General features: G+C 44.7%; 1 protein-coding gene across 2 annotated transcripts in view; it reads left to right on the forward strand.

Annotated features, from left to right (window-relative positions):
* The first annotated feature begins 138 nt into the window (after nt 1–138).
* Nucleotides 139–20,328, forward strand: part of ptpro (protein tyrosine phosphatase receptor type O) — a 66,832-nt gene continuing 46,642 nt past the window's right edge. For both annotated transcript variants that reach the window (XM_061914421.1, XM_061914422.1), the window contains exon 1: nt 139–495. In XM_061914421.1, the coding sequence (XP_061770405.1) occupies nt 439–495 (57 nt within the window). In that variant the 5' untranslated portion in view covers nt 139–438. The remainder of the gene's footprint in view (nt 496–20,328) is intronic.

Below are 20,328 nucleotides of genomic sequence, written 5' to 3' on the forward strand. Positions count from 1 at the left end.
AAAAGGAGCATCGTGTGCTGCGTCACACCTGCCAGCAGGGGGAGCCAGCGGCGCAATCACACACTTCCTGTGACAAGCGGAGGAGGAGGAGGATGGAGGGGGAGGGTCAGCGGGGCGGGGCCGCGCATCATCATCATCATCATCGTCATCATCACCACCACCATCATCCCCTTCTCCTCGGCGACACCGACCTCCTGCTCGTCCCAGCCAGGCCCGCGCCATGGACGGCCGAGCCCGGCCTGTAAGCTCGGAACCTCGGCGCTTGCGGTTCTGCCAGAGCGGCGCGTGCTCGTGAGGCTCGTGACAGAGAGGGCGACGAAGATGCTGGGCTAGAGGAGACAAAGACGGAGCGCGTGCAAGAGAGAGAGAGAGATACGGAGGGGGGAGAGAGAGAGAGAGAGAGGCGCCATTGTCTGCATTGGTTCTGTAAAACATCACATGATCATGTTCGTGTGTCGACTGCTGCTCGTGGCCCAACTGCTCGGTTCGGCCCAGGTAAGATGACGTCACGTATGGAAGACGCAAACACAATGTTGTGTGTGTGTGTGTGCATGTATGTGTGTACATGTGTGTGTGCAGCTGGTCGTGCACGCCTGTCAACATAGCTGTAGATCACGCGTGCACGCGCCCCGAGGCACGCGCACAGGTGCACCGCCGCGTCGAGCGGTCACGTCACCTTCTCTAAGACACCTGCGAGCTGTAGTAACAATGTTGCTGCAGCGTTGCACAGTTAGCATGGCCGGCTTGCTAACACACGTGTTGTCTTGCTAACTAACAATGTTGTTGTTTAGTGACCAGTGTTTTTCAACCTCTGTGGGAGATGAGCTAATTTCACCTATTCGGGTGAAGAATATTTTTTTGCAAACCAGTAATTACAGTCTGCAAACGATGTGTTGTTGTTGAGTGCCAGTGCGGTCTAGAGCAGGGGTCTCAAACATGCGACAATTATTTTGCGGCCCACACCTTAATATGAAAATTTAATGTTGGTGCAGCCCGCGAGTTTTATATGAATGGCTTTTATAGCGTCATACCTGTATACCCTCGATTTTTCCGGGTGACGGCCAATTTTCACTGCCCCTCCAGGGGTAATCATTCTCCCAAATATCACCTTAACAACAATATTAAGGGGGCACTGTCTTTAGCGACCTCTACAACATGTACAAACAGCGTGCTAGCCCAACCACATGCTGTATATGAGGACTATATACACCCCCACCCCTTATTGTAGCCCGGAAGAGTTAAGGCTGCATTGGATTCTGGGTATTTGTTCAGTTGTGTTACGGTGCGGATGTTCTCCCAAAATGTGTTTGCCAATCTTGTTTGGTGTGGGTTCACAGTGTGGCGCATATCTGTAACAGTGATAATGTTGTTTTATACGGCCACCTTCAGTGTGACCTGTATGGCTGTTTATCAAGTATGTCTTGCAGTCACTTCCGTGTGTCTGCAGATGTGGCATGCAATATGTGACTTGGCGTAGGAAAAGCGGACGAGACGGTAGGTTGTAGAGGACGCTAAAGGCGGTGCCATCACGGCACCCCCTCAATATTATTGTCCTGGTTTTTCCCGGAAAAATCGCGAGAATGGCAAGTATGTTGCTAGGGCGGGAAAGCCATTCAAAGAAGGTGAATTCATTAAAAAGTGCATGTTGGATTATTTTAAGAAATCTTTTCATGCGGCCCATCCTCCCCCAGTGGCCCCCAGGTAAATGGAGTTTGAGACCCCTGGTCTAGAGCTCGGCAGAGTAACCGTGTAATACTCTTCCATATCAGTAGATGGCAGCCGGTAGCTATTTGCTTTGTAGATGTGGGGAAACAGCGGGAGGCAGTGTGCAGGTAAAAAGGTGTCCAATGCTTAAACCAAAAATAAACAGAAGGTGCGTGCCCTTTGGAAAAGTCATTGAAGTTTAGGGAAGGCTATGCAGAAGAAAACTACAAATGATATGGCTACAAAGTAAACAAAAACAGAATGCTGGACGACAGCAAAGACTTACTGTGGAGCAAAGGCGATGTACATCCGGACAAAGCCCAACAAAGAAAGATACATCCATCCATCCATTTTCTACCGCTTATTCCCCTTTGGGGTCGCGGGGGGCGCTGGCGCTTATCTCAGCTACAATCGGGCGGAAGGCGGTGTACACCCTGGACAAGTTGCCACCTCATCGCAGGGCCAACACAGATAGACAGACAACATTCACACTCACATTCACACACTAGGGCCAATTTAGTGTTGCCAATCAACCTATCCCCAGGTGCATGTCTTTGGAAGTGGGAGGAAGCCGGAGTACCCGGAGGGAACCCACGCATTCATGGGGAGAACATGCAAACTCCACACAGAAAGATCCCGAGCCCGGATTTGCACCCAGGACTGCAGGACCTTAGTATTGTGAGGCAGACTCACTAACCCCTCTGCCACCGTGAAGCCCAACAAAGAAGGATACAAACAACTGAAATAGTCTGGATTTCTAAAACAAAATATATGCAGACTTATCGCTCAAAGGAAGACATGAAACTGCTACAGGAAAATGCCAAAATAAGAGAAAAAGCCACCAAAATAGGAGCAGAAGACAAGAACTAAAACACTACACACAGGAAAACAGAGAAAAAGTCTAAATAAGTCAGAGCGTGATGTGACAGTACACCTACTTTGAGACAAGAGCTATAGTGATGCATACTTGGATATGGTTTAAAGTCACGACTTTTTACTGTCAACAGAGTTTCTTTTTTATATAATTTCTGCTGGCAGTGTGCCTTTTAATTTTTTCAACGCAAAAAATGTACCTTGGCTTAAAAATGGTTGAAAAACACTGATCTGGTGCAAGCTCAGCTGACTGACCTCTTGACCCCGGTGGCGCAGGTGAAAAGTGGACATTTTTGGTCATGTGACATCAGCTTGATTAATGCCTTGCGTGTTCTGCTGTTCCCCCCTTTTTTTTTTTGTCAGATAATGATCTTATTTCCACCATGTGAGCTCATTAACAGGCTAAGTCTTCAGCAGGCTGACTGGTGGAAACAATAGAAAAGTGGTTCAACAGCAGCCCATTTATAGCACACTGTCTGTATTGGGGGTTACAAGTCCAACATGGCAGTGGCTACAGTCCCAGTGGGGTTCCAGGACAAGTTGGTCAGAATGCGGCGCGGGTCGTCACGGCTGATCATGTAACGCACATGATGGACAATTAGCAGCAGACAAGCTCAACACGACACACTCGCACTGTTAAGACAACACACAAAAGAGCAAAAAAAATGCCAAATGTAGCCATGAGATCAACTCAGAGTCCAAATGCAGGGTTTCCCACACATTCATTTATTTGTGGCGGCCCACCACGAAAGAATTACGGCCGCCACAAATAAAAATTATAAAAAAAAAAAATAATTATTATAAAAATAAATTATTTATTTTTTTCCGGCTTTTGACTCGCTCGACCGCTCATAAAAGCAATGGGGCTCTGTCTGTGAATGGAGCATGTAGTTACATATTATATAAATATGTATATAAATATGTACATAAAGTGTTGTAATTATATTCCAACTCCGCGTTCTTCTTGGTCATCGCCGCCGAATCCCCCCTCCACCCCCTGCCGCCCGACCACACCACCACAAATAGATGCCTGACCTGTGGGAAACACTGAAATGCCAGAGTCTACACCAGGGATCACTAACCTTTTTGAAACCAAGAGCTACTTCTTGGGTACTGATTAATGCGAAGAGCTACCAGTGTGATACACATTTAAATACATTTCCAGAAATAGCCAATTTGCTCAATTTATATTAAATAAATAAATCTATATATATAAAACAAATGGGTATTTCTGTCTGTCATTCCGTCGTATTTTTTCCTTTTACGGAAGTTTTTTTGTAGGGAATAAATGATGGGAAAAAAACACTTAATTGAACGGTTTAAAAGAGGAGAAAACACGAAAAAAATTACAGAATTAAATTCTTTAACTTAGTTTATCTTCAATTTCGACTCTTTAAAATTCAAAATTCAACCGAAAAAAATGAAGGGAAAAACAAGCTAATTCGAATCTTTTCGAAAAAAAAATAATAATAATTTATGGAACATAATTAGTAATTTTTCCTGATTAAGATTAATTTTATAATTTTAAAGACGATGAGGTGGCGACTTGTCCAGGGTGTACCCCGCCTTCCGCCTGATTGTAGCTGAGATAGGCGCCAGCGCCCCCCGCGACCCCAAAAGGGAATAAGCGGCAGAAAATGGATGGATGGATGACATGTTTTAAATAGGTTAAAATCCACTTTGAAATAAGATTTAAATTTGATTCTACAGATTTTCTAGATTTGCCAGAATATTTTTGGGGAATTTTAATCATAAGTTCGAATAAATATTTCACAAATATTCTTCGTCGAAAAAACACAAGCTAAAATGAAGAATTAAATTAAAATGTATTTATTATTCTTTACAATAAAAAATAAATTTACTTGAACATTGATTTAAATTGTCAGGGAAGAAGAGGAAGGAATTTAAAGGTATATGTGATTAAAATTCCTAAAATCATTTTTAAGGTTGTATTTTTTTTTCTAAAATTGTCTTTCTGAAAGTTATAAGAAGCAAGAGGGAAATCACAACTAAGTCAATTGACCAAAAGTGTATTTTTTTAAGTTATTAAGCAATGGCACAAACATTCAAGTCATTACCAAAACATAAAGTGCAAGATTGTCAGAGACATTTTAAGTGTCAAATAAAAATGAGCTGTATAATAAAAAATCAAATAGTATTCGTCCTTCACTATGTGGTATGTTACTACGGACGTTATGAAATTCTCTTCATTCTCTAGCGAGTGACTTTTCAAATGATGCTACATATTACCAGTAATGCTACTTTTTATAGCAACGTTTTTGCCCCACACTTGACAAATTACGGTTGTCAGTTCGACATATTCCCACTTGAAACCGAACCACCGCCAGACAATAGAAACCCTGCTGTTTTTATTGGGATTTAAAGGCCTACTGAAACCCACTACTACCGACCACACAGTCTGATAGTTTATATATCAATGATGAAATATTAACATTGCAACACATGCCAATACGGCCTTTTTAGTTTACTAAATTACAATTTTAAATTTCCCGCGGAGTTTCTTGTTGAAAATGTTGCGGACTGATGACGTGTATGATAACCAAGTTTGTGACGTTTCGGGTTGGAGGGGACATATTAGCTCAGCACCACTTACGGCTAAAAGTCGTCTCTTTTCATCGTGCAATTACACAGTAATTTGGACAACTGTGTTGCTGAATCTTTTGCAATTTGTTCAATTAATAATGGAGACGTCAAAGAAGAATGCTGTTGGTGGAAAGCGGTGGATTGCAGCTTCCTTTAGCAACCGAAACACAGCCGGTGTTTCTTTGTTTGTTGTGAAGCTTTAACACAGAGCGGTCAAACGAACATGTTTCTCTACGTCAACCAGCATGTTTTAGGATGGGAAAATTGTGATATATATCTTACCGGAGACATCAGTGGATTATTCGTCCTCCTGCAGTAGCTGTTTAAAAGGCAGCTGTGAGTTTGGCTCCTCGGCTTCTCTCTGAGACACTGCGTGTTCACCGCAGCCATCCGACCTCGAGGTATGTCTTTACAATCTCACTAAAACGCTATTAAAACAATAAGCAGATAAAGGATCTTTCAGAATTATTCTAGTAAATGTGTCTAATTACAACTGAAACGCTCACACTGCCGCCGCCCGGAGCCGTCCCTTTTTTTTCTTTTTTCTAGTCCTTCACTTTCAATTTCCTCATCCACGAATCTTTCATCCTCGCTCAAATTAATGGGGAAATTGTCGTTTTCTTGGTCCGAATAGCTCTTTTTGTTGGAGGCTCCCATTATAAATAATGTGAGGATGTGAGGAGCCCTCACACGGGTGACGTCATCGTCTGCTACTTCCGGTACAGGCAAGGCTTTTTTATTAGCGACCAAAAGTTGCAAACTTTATCGTCGATGTTCTCTACTAAATCCTTTCAGCAAAAATATGGCAATATCGCGAAATGATCATGTATGACACATAGAATGGACCTGCTATCCCCGTTTAAATAAGAAAATCTCATTTCAGTAGGCCTTCAAGTATTCCTTCAATCAATCAATCAATCAATGTTTATTTATATAGCCCCAAATCACAAATGTCTCAAAGGACTGCACAAATCATTACGACTACAACATCCTCGGAAGAACCCACAAAAGGGCAAGGAAAACTCACACCCAGTGGGCTGGAAGAATTCACATCCAGTGGGACGCCAGTGACAATGCTGACTATGAGAAACCTTGGAGAGGACCTCAGATGTGGGCAACCCCCCCACCCCCTCTAGGGGACCGAAAGCAATGGATGTCGAGCGGGTCCAACATGATACTGTGAAAGTTCAATCCATAGTGGCTCCAACACAGCCGCGAGAGTTCAGTTCAAAGCGGATCCAAGACAGCAGCGAGAGTCCCGTCCACAGGAGACCATCACAAGCGGAGGCGGATCAGCAGCATAGAGATGTCCCCAACCGATACAGGCGAGCGGTCCATCCTGGGTCCCGACGAGCGGTCCATCCTGGGTCTCGACTCTGGACAGCCAGTATTTCATCCATGGTTATCGGACCGGACCCCCTCCACAAGGGCGGGGGGGACGTAGGAGAAAGAAAAGAAGCGGCAGATCAACTGGTCTAAAAAGGAGGTCTATTTAAAGGCTAGAGTATACAGATAAGTTTTAAGGTGAGACTTAAATGCTTCTTCCTTCATTTGTTACCATATCCGCGCCTTCTTTCTCTCGTATTACCACTCGTACGGCTACGTTAGCAGCTAACGTAGCCCGGCCTGCTACCTCTGCTGGGCGAGGGCGTGTAATGTGACGTATGACGTGACAGTATGTGACGTGTGTAAGAACGTGCGCCTGCTGGTTTGTGAGAAGGAGAGACAGGAAAGAGTGAGAAGAGCCTGAAGTGTAATGCCTGCAGCTAAAAGCAACTGCGTGAGAACGTATACTCGAATATTACAATATAGTCATTTTCTTTATCGCACAGAGACAAACCCGCCATATATCGTATATATCAATATATCGCCCAGCCCTACTGTAGATAGTGATCAACTGAGATTACTGAGATGATCTGTTCGTTCCAGTTTGCACTCACAATCAAGCCGGTGATCTGGCAGGACACCCTCTTGGAATTTACACACCTCTTACATACGTGTAATAAGGAATGCAGAAATGTCATTGTGTCCATTGGGACCCTCCCTCTTGCAGGGAAGCGTCCTCCCAGATTATTTTTTTCTAAGGCTGTCGGAACAAGGAGAGGTGACTACAACTGATAATGAACTATTTATTCTATAAAAAGGAGTAAGTACAAAAACTAGCAATACAAGCGCTGGAAAGAGAACCGAGCTGTGTAAAGTATGGAGCTTTCTCGGAAAATGGTCGCTGGCCACATACAGCGGGGCCAAAAAGTATTTAGTCAGCCATCGATTGTGCAAGTTCTCCCACTTAAAATGATGACAGAGGTCTGTAATTTTCATCATAGGTACACTGCAACTGTGAGAGACAGAATGTGTTGAGTTTGAGTTTATACCAAAAAGTTCTATTTTGGTTTCATCTGACCAAATGACATTCTCCCAATCCTCTGCTGTATCATCCATGTATCCATTTTGGTATAAACTCAACTTGCCGTGTTTGGAGGAAGAAGAATACTAAGTTGCATCCCAGGAACACCATACCTACTGTGAAGCATGGGGGTGGAAACATCATGCTTTGGGGCTGTTTTTCTGCTAACGGGACAGGACGATTGATCCGTGTTAAGGAAAGAATGAATGGGGCCATGTATCGTGAGATTTTGAGCCAAAACCTCCTATGAGTGAGAGCTTTGAATGGTTGACCAAATACTTATTTTCCACCATAATTTACAAATAAATTATTTAAAATTCCTGCAATGTGAATTCCTGGAGTTTCTTTTCACATTCTGTCTCTCACAGTTGAAGTGTACCTATGATGAAAATTACAGACCTCTGTCATCATTTTAAGTGGGAGAACTTGCACAATCGGTGTCTGACTAAATACTTTTTTGCCCCACTGTATATGTGTTGACACACCCGTCCACTCTCCCTTCGTCTCGTTCCTGGTACCTCTTCTCCCGAAACCTTAAGTAGATACAATGTGTGTGCATTTGCAAAGATAGAAAACACAGGGTGTATTCATTGTCACGTCCTTGAACATAGTGAACTGCACATGAAGTGAGATTTCATGTACAGTTCACTATGTCCCAAGGTTAGAAAATATTCTCCTGACATGTCTCCTTGTCACGTTTGAGAGAATCTTTCAAACGAGTACAATCTTTAGCCATGTGAACATCATGACGGTAAAGATCTCATATCAGTTTAAAAAGGCTAATAAAGGCAACAACTAGCATTAAAGCTAATACCATATTTTCTGGACTATAAGGCACTATTTATTTCCCACGCTTTGAACCCTTCAGCTTATAAAACAGTGTGGCTAATTTATTGATTGTTTTCTTCGCAAACTGCCATTATGTTCTATACTCAACCAATAATTTTCATAGAACATCGACAGAGACACTGAAGAAGTTTGTTTTTATCTGTGCTTTGGTGCCATCTATTGAACGAGCTTGCATTTGCTCCCAGTTGAAAATGTACTTCCTGTTTCGTTCCTTGAGTAGGAAGTATTAGTCCACATAATTTCTGCTTGAAGCAGTTTTTCATTCATCACTCCGAGCATACTTACTAAACCGTCCCATGTGTGATATCGGTGGGAGTGTTTTCATGCATATTTGTACGTGCTATTGTATTTTAATCAAGCTAGCGTTGTTAGACTTTTTGAATATGCTAACACGTTTACACGTGTCTGTGTTAGTATTATTAACTTGCAACAGCATTGTTTTTGTATTGTTTTAGTTTCGTAAATTAATGAGTCTGATTAGCTAAATAGAGAGCTAGCTTTGGCAACTAATGGTTCCACGATGATGACTTCTGTTTTGTCGGATCAGTCGTTTTACTGCCATGTGACCTGCATTGTTTGGAAACAATTAAGTTTGTGAATAAACATTTACAAAATCCTTTGTACCGGTATATACCTGCGGCTTATAGCCCGGTGCGGCTAATATATGTAAAAATATTTATTTCGTCTAAAATTTGGTCGGTGCAGCTTTAGAGCCCAGAGAATTCAGTACTTACCTCAGTGGTCTTAAGTGCCGCGCAGGGGTCAGATCGATACAGTGTCCGCATTACTGCAGATGCTGCACCGATCCGCCTGTCGATTTCACGATCCAGGCTTCCCTCACTTGAACTCCTCCACTTGGGTTAAGATCTCCTCCCCAACCCGAAGATGGCACTCCATCCTTTTCCGGGTGAGAACCGTGGACTCCGACTTGGAGGTACTTATTCTCATCCCAGTCGCTTCACACTCTGCTGCGAACCGGTCCAGTGAGAGTTGAAGATCCTGGCCAGATGAAGCCATTAGGTTAGCATAATCTGCAAAAAGCAGAGACCTAATTCAAGAATTAGTGACTAAGAGCAGCTCTGGCGGAGTTCAACCCTTACTGACAACGAATCTGATTTACTGACATCAATCGTACAGGAAGTGGCCCACCACAATCAGACAGTCCGATACTCCATACTCTCAGAGCACTCCATGCAGGACTTCCCGAGGGACACGGTTGAATGCCTTCTCCAAGTCCACAAATCACATTTAGAACTGATTGGGCAAACTCCCACACACCCTCAAGGACCCTGCTGAGAGTATAGAGCTGGTCCACAGTTCCACAACCAGAACGAAAACCACACTGCTCCTCCTGAATAAGAAGTTTGACTGTCCGGCGCAGCCTCCTCTCCGGTACACTTAAATAGACCTTACCGGGAAGGCTGAGGAGTGTATTCCCACGATAGTTGGAACACACCCTCCGGTTCTCCTTATTAATGAGAGGAACTACCACCTGTGTCTGCCAGTCCAGAGAGACCGCCCAATGTCCACTCAATGTTGCAGAGTGTTGTCGGCATCTAGAACCTTCAGGAATCTCATCCACCCCTGGGGCTCTGCCACCAAGGATCTTTTTAATTACCTCAGCCCCAGAAATAGGAAAGCCTTCGACAAATTTCCCAGGCACTGCTTCCTCTTTGGAAGACGTGTCGGTGTGATTGAGGAGGTCTTCAAAGTATTCCCGCCCCCGATGTACGACATTTGAAGTCAAGGTCAGCAGTACACCCATCTTCAACATACATAGTGTAGACCAGGGGTGCCCACACTTTTTCTGCAGGCGAGCTACTTTTCAATTGACCAACTCGAGGGGATCTACCTCATTTATATATCCATCCATCCATCCATTTTCTACCGCTTATTCCCTTTCGGGTCGCGGGGGGCGCTGGCGCCTACCTCAGCTACAATCGGGCGGAAGGCGGGGTACACCCTGGACAAGTCGCCACCTCATCACAGGGCCAACACAGATAGACAGACAACACTCACACTCACATTCACACACTAGGGCCAATTTAGTGTTGCCAATCAACCTATCCCCAGGTGCATGTCTTTGGAGGTGGGAGGAAGCCGGAGTACCCGGAGGGAACCCACGCATTCACGGGGAGAACATGCAAACTCCACACAGAAAGATCCCGAGCCTGGATTTGAACCCAGGACTGCAGGACCTTCGTATTGTGCGGCATTTATATTTATTTGTTTATGAAAGAGACATTTTTGTAAACAAGTTAAATGTGTTTAATGATAATACAAGCATGTGTAACACATATAGATGTCTTTTTTTCACGAAGACAAGAATATAAGTTGGTGTATTACCTGATTCTGATGACTTGCATTGATTGGAATCAGACAGTAATGATGATAACGCCCACATTTTCAAATGGAGGAGAAAAAAAGTTGTCCTCTCCGTACAATACCACGTGACAGTGGTTGGTTTTTGGCATCTATTTCATCCAGCTTCCATACACTTTACAAGAAAAACATTGGCGGCAAATTCCGTAGCCTGCTTGATTGACATTCACGGCACCCGAGGGTCTTGTGAGATGACGCTGGCTGCTGCCAGTTCATTATTATGAAAAAATGACAGAGAGGAAGGCGAGAAACACTTTTTATTTCAACAGACTTTCGCGCCGTCCCTTCCGTCAAAACTCTAAAGGCCGACTGCATATTTCTTATCTTCACAATAAATGCCCTACTTCATGCTGCCTGCGCTAACAAAATAAGAGTCTCGGAAAGCTGGCGTGCACAAGTGATGTGCACGCCAGCTTTCTGGGGGATCGCTTGTGCACGCCAGTTTTCCGAGACTCTGTATTTAGTTAGCGCAGACAGCATGAAGTAGGGCTTTTATTGTGAAGATAGGAAATGTGCAGTCGGCCTTTAGAGTTTTGACGGAAGGTACGGCGCGAGAGTCTGTTGAAATAAAAAGTGTTTCTCGCCTTCCTCTCGGTCATATTTTCATAATAATGATCTTGCAGCAGCCAGCGTCATCTCACAAGACCCTCCGGTACCGTGAATGTCATTTAAGTGACGTCTTGGTGAAGATTGATGATCACTCATTTTTAGGTCTATTTTTTTTAAAAGCCTGGCTGGAGATCGACTGACACACCCCCCGCGGTCGACTGGTAGCTCGCGATCGACGTAATGGGCGCCCCTGGTGTAGACAGTGCACTGCTTCCCCTTCTTAAGGCGGTGGATTGTGGTCCAGAATTGCTTCGAAGCCACCCGGAAGTAATTTTCCATCGCTTCTCTGAACTCCTCCCATGTCTGTGTTTTTTCCTCCGCGATCGCCAAAGACACACACCACTTGGCCTGTCGCTACCTGTCCGCTGCCTCTGGGGTCCTATGAGCCAAAAGGACCTGATAGGACTCTTTCTTCAAGTGCACATATGGACACCCTTATGTTTGAACATGGTGTTTATTATGGACAATCTGTGACGAGCACAAAAGTCCAATAACAAAACACCACTTGGGTTCAGATCCGGGCGGCCGTTCCAGCCAATCACGCCTCTCCAGGTTTCACTGTCGTTGCCAATGTGAGCATGGAAGTCACCCAGCAGACCAAGGGAACACTCTACAGTACTCCCTCGAGGTGATCTGAAATGGCTAAAATTAGCTGCTGTTTGGTGCATAAGCACAAACAACAGTCAGGATCAGTCCCCCCAACCCAAAGGCGGAAGTTAGGGTCCCCTCTCGTCTAACATGCAGGCTTTGAGCCGTGGGGACAACAAGATTTGCCACCCTAGCCCGTCGCCTCTCACCACTGGCAACTCCAGAGTGGGAGAGCGTCCAGCCTCTCTCTAGAGAACTGGTTCCAGAACCCTTGCTGTGCGTCAAAGTTAGTCCGACTATACATATATCTAAATTTCTTGCGCCCCAGCAGCCAATGCGCTGTCTACCAATATGATGTCAAAGGATCTACAACCCTGTCCTAAAAGAACACAGCCTGCACCATTAAATATGTTAGTTGCTCAGACAGCAGTGTGTTTATAGGTTAGGTTGGGGTACGTCGTCAACTCGACTGTAATAGGGAAAGACGCCGGATTCTTGTTAGCATTTAGGCTAACTAGCGAACAGCGCTAGCTAATTCTCCTGGAAATGAGCAGTAAAACCAGGAGTTTAGAGTGTGGTACTGGTTTTACAATAATTCAGATTTTAACTGGTAACGCTAGCCCTCTGTAATTTTCAATCATTAATACCAGGGGTGCCCATTACGTCGATCGTGAGCTACCGGTCGATCTTGGAGGGTGTGTCAGTCGATCGCGAGCAAAAGCAGATCATGAGCATCATCAATCTTCACCAAGACGTTTTGATTGATTGATTGAAACTTTTATTAGTAGATTGCAGAGTTCAGTCCACATTCCGTACACTTGACCACTAAATGGTAACACCCGAATAAGTTCTTCGACTTGTTTCCATGGTCACTGTTGGTAATACACTAAGACGTCATGGTTTGAAATCATTCATGGCACGGAAGGTTCCCCTGCTTAAACCAGCACATGTTAAAGCCCGTCTTAAGTTTGCCAATGACCCTTTGGATGATCCATGACATACCAAAATGAATACGTGGATGATACAGCAGAGGATTGGGAGAATGTCATGTGGTCGGATGAAACCAAAATACAACTTTTTGGTAGAAACTCAACTTGTCGTGTTTGGAGGAAGAAGAATACTGAGTTGCATCCCAAGAACACCAAACCTACTCTGAAGCATGGGGGTGGAAACATTATGCTTTGGGGTTGTTTTTCTGCTAAGGGGACAGGACGATTGATCCGTGTTAAGGAAAGAATGAATGGGGCCATGTATCGTGAGATTTTGAGCCAAAACCTCCTTCCATCAGTGAGAGCTTTGAATGGTTGACCAAATACTTATTTTCCACCATAATTTACAAATAAATTCCTGGATTTTTTTTCACATTCTGTCTCGCACAGTTGAAGAAAATTACAGATTTCTGTCATCATTTTAAGTGGGAGAACTTGCAGAATTCGTGGCTGACTAAATACTTTTCTGCCCCACTGTATCAATATATCGCCCAGCCCTAACCCAAATAAGGTTTTTCAACTTGTTTAAGTAGGGGTCTACGTTAGGTAATACACCAACTTATATTCTTGTCTTCGTGAAAGAAAGTAATTGCTTGTATTATCATGAAACGTCTTTAACTTGTTAACAAAAATGTCTGTTTTGTAAAAAAAAAAATACCCGCCTTCCGCCCTATTGTAGCTGAGATAGGCGCCAGCGCCCCCCGCCACCCCAAAAAGGGAATAAGCGGTAGAAAATGGATGGATGGATAAATTATATATATGAATGAGGTGGATCCCCCTCGACTTGGTCAAATGAAAAGTAGCTCGCCTGCAGAACAAGTGTGGGCACCCCCGATTAATACTGATAATCATTATCTCCCCAATATCTACATGGATAAGTTTGAGCCTTTAGTTTGAAAAAATGTCCTCATGTCATTTAATTTTTCAGTCAAGTTTGAGCCATAATGACTTGCTAGCTAACGTGGGTTATAAACGTTCATTGTTGTTAGCTTTAAAGGCCTACTGAAACCCACTACTACCGACCACACAGTCTGATAGTTTATATATCAATGATGAAATATTAACATTGCAACACATGCCAATACGGCCGGTTTAGTTTACTAAATTACAATTTTAAATTTACCGGGAGTTTCGTCTTCGAAACCTTGTGTAATGATGACGTGTACGCAAGACGTCACGGGTTTTTAGGAAGTATGAGCGCTGCACACACACACACAGCTAAAAGTCGTCTGCTTTAACGGCATAATTATACAGTTTTTTTGGACATCTGTGTTGCTGAATCTTTTGCAATTTTTTCAATTAATATTGGAGAAGTCACAGTAAGATGGAGTTGGGAAGCTTTAGCCTTTAGCCACACAAACACACGGTGATTCCTTGTTTAAAATTCCTGGAGGTGAAACTTTCCTATGGATCAGAGCGCGGTCAAGAGAACATGAATCCCGACCACGTGTCAACCAGCAGGTTTCGGTTAGAAAATTGTGGTTAAAAAGTCAGTTCTTACCGGAGAAAAGCTGAGCTTGTGCCGTCCATAGCTGCCATCGACTCCCCTGACACATTGGCGTAAAGACACCTGTGGAGACACCCTTCCGACTATCAGGTAATATTAAACTCACTAAAACACTAGAAACACAATAGAAAGATAAGGGATTTCCCAGAATTATCCTAGTAAATGTGTCTAAAAACATCAAAATCCGTCCCAATGCAATCGCATTTTTTTTTTTTTTTTACTTTTTATTTATTTATTTATTTTTTATCAATATCCTCAAACACGAATCTTTCATCGTTGCTCAAATTATGGGGAAATTGTCGTTTTCTTGGTCCGTATCGCACTTTTTGTCGGAGGCTCCCATTAAAAACAATGTGAATATGTGAGGAGCCCCCACACTTGCGACGTCATCGTCTGCGACTTCCGGTAGAGGCAGGGCTTTTCTCTTAGCACCGAAAGTTGCGAACTTTATCGTGGATGTTCTCTACTAAATCCTTCCAGCAAAAATATGGCAATATCACGAAATGATCAAGTATGACACATAGAATGGACCTGCTATCCCCGTTTGAATAAGAAAATCTCATTTCAGTAGGCCTTTAAATAATAATAACAAATAAATGGGTTGTACTTGTATAGCGCTTTTCTACCTTCAAGGTACTCAAAGCGCTTTGACACTACTTCCACATTTACCCGTTCACACACACATTCCCACACTGATGGAGGGAGCTGCCATGCAAGGCGCTAACCAGCACCCATCAGGAGCAAGGGTGCAGTGTCTTGCTCAGGACACAACGGACGTGACGAGGTTGGTACTGGGTGGGGATTGAACCAGGGACCCTCGGGTTGCGCACGGCCACTCTTCCACTGCGCCACGCCTTTAAATCAGTCATGATCATGGCGCAGATTATTGGTGCACTTTCACGTCGAGGATTAACCGCAAGCATGCAGACCACATAAAGATTATTAAAAAGCAGAGAGAATGTTGGAAGACGTCCAGTTGACCCGCGTACAGGAAGTAATCATCTCGTGACGGGGTTAACGAGGTGTATGTTGCGAAAGGCCGCCGTGTGGGGATCAAACAGGGTGAACTTGGAGGGGGGGGGGGCCTAACATTAGCATTCCGTGTACGCCGCCCGCAGGCTCTTGTCTCCGTGACCATGGTAATGCTGGAATCTGACACACATAATGAGCATCTCCTTTCATCTCTGTTGCCACGGCGACGGCACAGCAGCCGCAGCTTGAATGCGTTGGCATAGACCTCTTTGTTTCTCCGGGGCTAGCGAACGTAAGCTATCTTTAACCTCTGACCCGCTGAAGTAGATATTTTGTTGTCCTCTCTGAGGCGTTGGATTTAGAGCACTGACCTGGTTGGAAGACAAGTAAGACAGGACATCGCCAATGTGATGACAGGAGATACGCCACAGCTCGGATTTAGGTCACGTCATGTGACGAGGAGCTGAAGACACAAAACAAAGAAGAAATTGAGCAGCGTGTCATGTGACTGCTCTCTGTTGGCTGCGACACATCTGGCCGTATTTTATGACTCTCAGCGCTGAGTAACGTGTTGCCATGGCGACCGCCGTCATTTCCGGTCACTGCTTGAGGCCGAAGGTGTCACTTTTAATAAAAGGAGACACGATAGCATCAGCCGGACGTGTCGCACGTGCAACAACAAAAGGAGCTGATCAAAAGAGAATCGTTCTTGTCGTTTTCCATCGAGACGGAATGCTGAAGAAGTGCATTCTGGGAATGTGGGGCTTCGTGTGTGTCTCAACTTGGTGCACTTACTGAGTGTTCTGAGTACATACAGTGGGGCAAAAAAGTAGATAGTCAGCCACCGATTGTGCAAGTTCTCCCACTTAAAATGATGACAGAGGTCTGTAATTTTCATCATAGGTACACTTCAACTGTGAGAGACAGAATGGGAAAAAAAAAATCCAGGAATTCACATTGTAACAATTTTAAAGAATTTATTTGTAAATTATGGTGGGAAATAAGTATTTGGTCACCCATTCAAAGCTCTCACTGATGGAAGGAGGTTTTGGCTCAAAATCTCACGATACATGGCCTCATTCATTCTTTCCTTAACACGGATCAATCGTCCTGTCCCCTTAGCAGAAAAACAGCCCCAAAGTATGATGTTTCCACCCCCATGCTTGACAGTAGGTGTGGTGTTCTTGGGATGCAACTCAGTATTCTTCTTCCTCCAAACACGACGAGTTGAGTTTATACCAAACTGGATACATGGATGATACAGCAGAGGATTGGGAGAATGTCATGTGGTCAGATGAAACCAAAATAGAACTTTTTGGTATAAACTCAACTGGTCGTGTTTGGAGGAGGAAGAATACTGAGTTTCATTCCAAGAACACCACACCTACTGTGAAGCATGGGGGTGGAAACATCATGCTTTGGGGCTGTTTTTCTGCTAAGGGGACAGGACGATTGATCCGTGTTAAGGAAAGAATGAATGTGGCCATGTATCGTGAGATTTTGAGCCAAAACCTCCTTCCATCAGTGAGAGCTTTGAATGGTTGACCAAATACTTATTTTCCACCATAATTTATAAATAAATTGTTTGAAATTACTACAATGTGAATTCCTGGATTTTTTTTTCACATTCTGTCTCTCACAGTTGCAGTGTACCTATGATGAAAATTACAGACCTCTGTCATCATTTTAAGTGGGAGAACTTGCACAATCGGTGTCTGACTAAATACTTTTTTGCCCCACTGTAGGTGTGTTCATGCTGAGAAGTTTCTCAAAATCCAGTTACTGAATGTTGCACTCTATAAATCAAGAGATGCGCCCATTGATCCACCTACGACCAATAATGATTTCTTACAATTATTATCAGTGGAAGACAAGGCCAAATATTTTCACACCAAATACGAATAAGCAAGAGCAGACAAGAAGCCATGCTAATCTCTAAGCTGGTTTGAAAACACCAAAATTTTCTGCTTAGCAGCTATTAAAAGGAAATTCAGCAGATTAACAAGAGAGAGGATACGGTATAATATAGGGATGTCAAAATCTCACGGTCTGGTAAAATTAATTGGCAGGTATGTTACGCCGGATAGTCGAACCTCCGGATTCAGGAGGAACAGTGTGGTTTTCGTCCTGGTCGTGGAACTGTGGACCAGCTCTATACTCTCGGCAGGGTTCTTGAGGGTGCATGGGAGTTTGCCCAACCAGTCTACATGTGCTTTGTGGACTTGGAGAAGGCATTCGACCGTGTCCCTCGGGAAGTCCTGTGGGGAGTGCTCAGAGAATATGGGGTATCGGACTGTCTGATTGTGGCGGTCCGCTCCCTGTATGATCAGTGCCAGAGCTTGGTCCGCATTGCCGGCAGTAAGTCGGACACGTTTCCAGTGAGGGTTGGACTCCGCCAAGGCTGTCCTTTGTCACCGATTCTGTTCATAACTTTTATGGACAGAATTTCTAGGCGCAGTCAAGGCATTGAAGGGTTCCGGTTTGGTGACCGCAGGATTAGGTCTCTGCTTTTTGCAGATGATGTGGTTCTGATGGCTTCATCTGACCGGGATCTTCAGCTCTCACTGGATCGGTTCGCAGCAGAGTGTGAAGCGACTGGGATGAGAATCAGCACCTCCAAGTCCGAGTCCATGGTTCTCGCCCGGAAAAGTGTGGAGTGCCATCTACGGGTTGGGGGGGAGACCCTGCCCCAAGTGGAAAAGTTCAAGTACCTCGGAGTCTTGTTCACGAGTGAGAGAAGAGTGGATCGTGAGATCGACAGCGGCGTCTTCAGTAATGCGGACGCTGTATCGATCAGTTGTGGTGAAGAAGGAGCTGAGCCGGAAGGCAAAGCTCTCAATTTACCGGTCGATCTACGTTCCCATCCTCACCTATGGTCATGAGCTTTGGGTTATGACCGAAAGTACAAGATCACGGGTACAAGCGGCCGAAATGAGTTTCCTCTGCCGGGTGGTGGGGATCTACCTTAGAGATAGGAGGAGGGGACGGCGTGGCACGGTCTGGAGAGTTGCCGTGCCAGCAACCTGAGGGTTCCTGGTTCAATCCCCACCTTCTACCAACCTCGTCACGCCTGTTGTGTCCTTGAGCAAGACACTTCACCCTTGCTCCTGATGGTTCGTGGTTAGGGCCTTGCATGGCAGCTCCCGCCATCAGTGTGTGAATGTGTGTGTGTATGGGTGAATGTGGAAATAGTGTCAAAGCGCTTTGAGTACCTTGAAGGTATAAAAACGCTATACAAGTATAACCCATTTACCATTTAGGGTGAGAAGCTCTGCCATCCGGGAGGAACTCAGAGTAAAGCCGCTGCTCCTCCACATCGAGGAGCCAGATGAGGTGGTTCGGGCAACTGGTCAGGATGCCACCCGAACGCCTCCCTACGGAGGTGTTTAGGGCATGCTGGTAGGAGGCCACGGGGAAGACCCAGGACACGTTGGGAAGACTATGTCTCCCGGCTGGCCTGGGAACGCCTCGGGATTCCCCTGGAAAGAGCTGGACAAAGTGGCTGGGGAGAGGAGCGTCTGGGCTTCCCTGCTTAGGCTGCTGCCCCCGTGACCCGACCTCGGATAAACAGAAGAAGATGGATGGACACTTACTGTAAAAGAACACAAAACACAATGCTCAAATGTTGTAATCATCAATCAATCAATCAATTATTTATACAGTATAGCCCTTCAACACAGGTTTCTGGAAGGGCTGCACAAACCACAATGACATTACTGATCGGAATCCACATCCTGCCCGACTGGCTGCAATCATTATCATACTACAAAGTAGGGCTGGGCGATATGGATCAAAACTGATACCCGGTATTTTTAGGTGATACCGCAGTATACGATATATTACAGTATTTTAAACAAAGTGTTTAGTTTAAACTCAACACCACATTACTGTGACTACCAGTGTTCTAACACTACTTGATAAAGGTAATTATTATCATCAATCAATCAATGTTTATTTATATAGCCCCAAATCACAAATGTCTCAAAGGACTGCACAAATCATTACGACTACAACATCCTCGGAAGAACCCACAAAAGGGCAAGGAAAACTCACACCCAGTGGGCAGGGAGAATTCACATCCAGTGGGACGCCAGTGACAATGCTGACTATGAGAAACCTTGGAGAGGACCTCAGATGTGGGCAACCCCCCCCCCCTCTAGGGGACCGAAAGCAATGGATGTCGAGCGGGTCCAACATGATACTGTGAAAGTTCAATCCATAGTGGCTCCAACACAGCCGCGAGAGTTCAGTTCAAGCGGATCCAAGACAGCAGCGAGAGTCCCGTCCACAGGAGACCACCTCAAGCGGAGGCGGATCAGCAGCGTAGAAATGTCCCCAACCGATACAGGCGAGCGGTCCATCCTGGGTCCCGACGAGCGGTCCATCCTGGGTCTCGACTCTGGACAGCCAGTACTTCAATCATGGTCATCGGACCGGACCCCCTCCACATGGGAGGGGGGGACATAGGAGAAAGAAAAGAAGCGGCAGATCAACTGGTCTAAAAAGGAGGTCTATTTAAAGGCTGGAGTATACAGATGAGTTTTAAAGTGAGACTTAAATGCTTCTACTATATAGTTACTCATATAGCTCGGTTGGTAGAGTGGCCGTGCCAGCAACTTGAGGGTTGCAGGTTCGATTTCCGCTTCCGCCATTCTAGTCACTGCTGTTGTGTCCTTGGGCAAGACACTTTACCCACCTGCTCCCAGTGCCACCCACACTGGTTTAAATGTAACTTAGATATTGGGTTTCACTATGTAAAGCGCTTTGAGTCACTAGAGAAAAGCGCTATATAAATATAATTCACTTCATTATTCAACCAAAAAAGTAATATCATTACTTTTGTC

Source organism: Nerophis ophidion, linkage group LG10, assembly GCF_033978795.1.
Source record: "Nerophis ophidion isolate RoL-2023_Sa linkage group LG10, RoL_Noph_v1.0, whole genome shotgun sequence".
Classification (NCBI taxonomy): domain Eukaryota; kingdom Metazoa; phylum Chordata; class Actinopteri; order Syngnathiformes; family Syngnathidae; genus Nerophis; species Nerophis ophidion.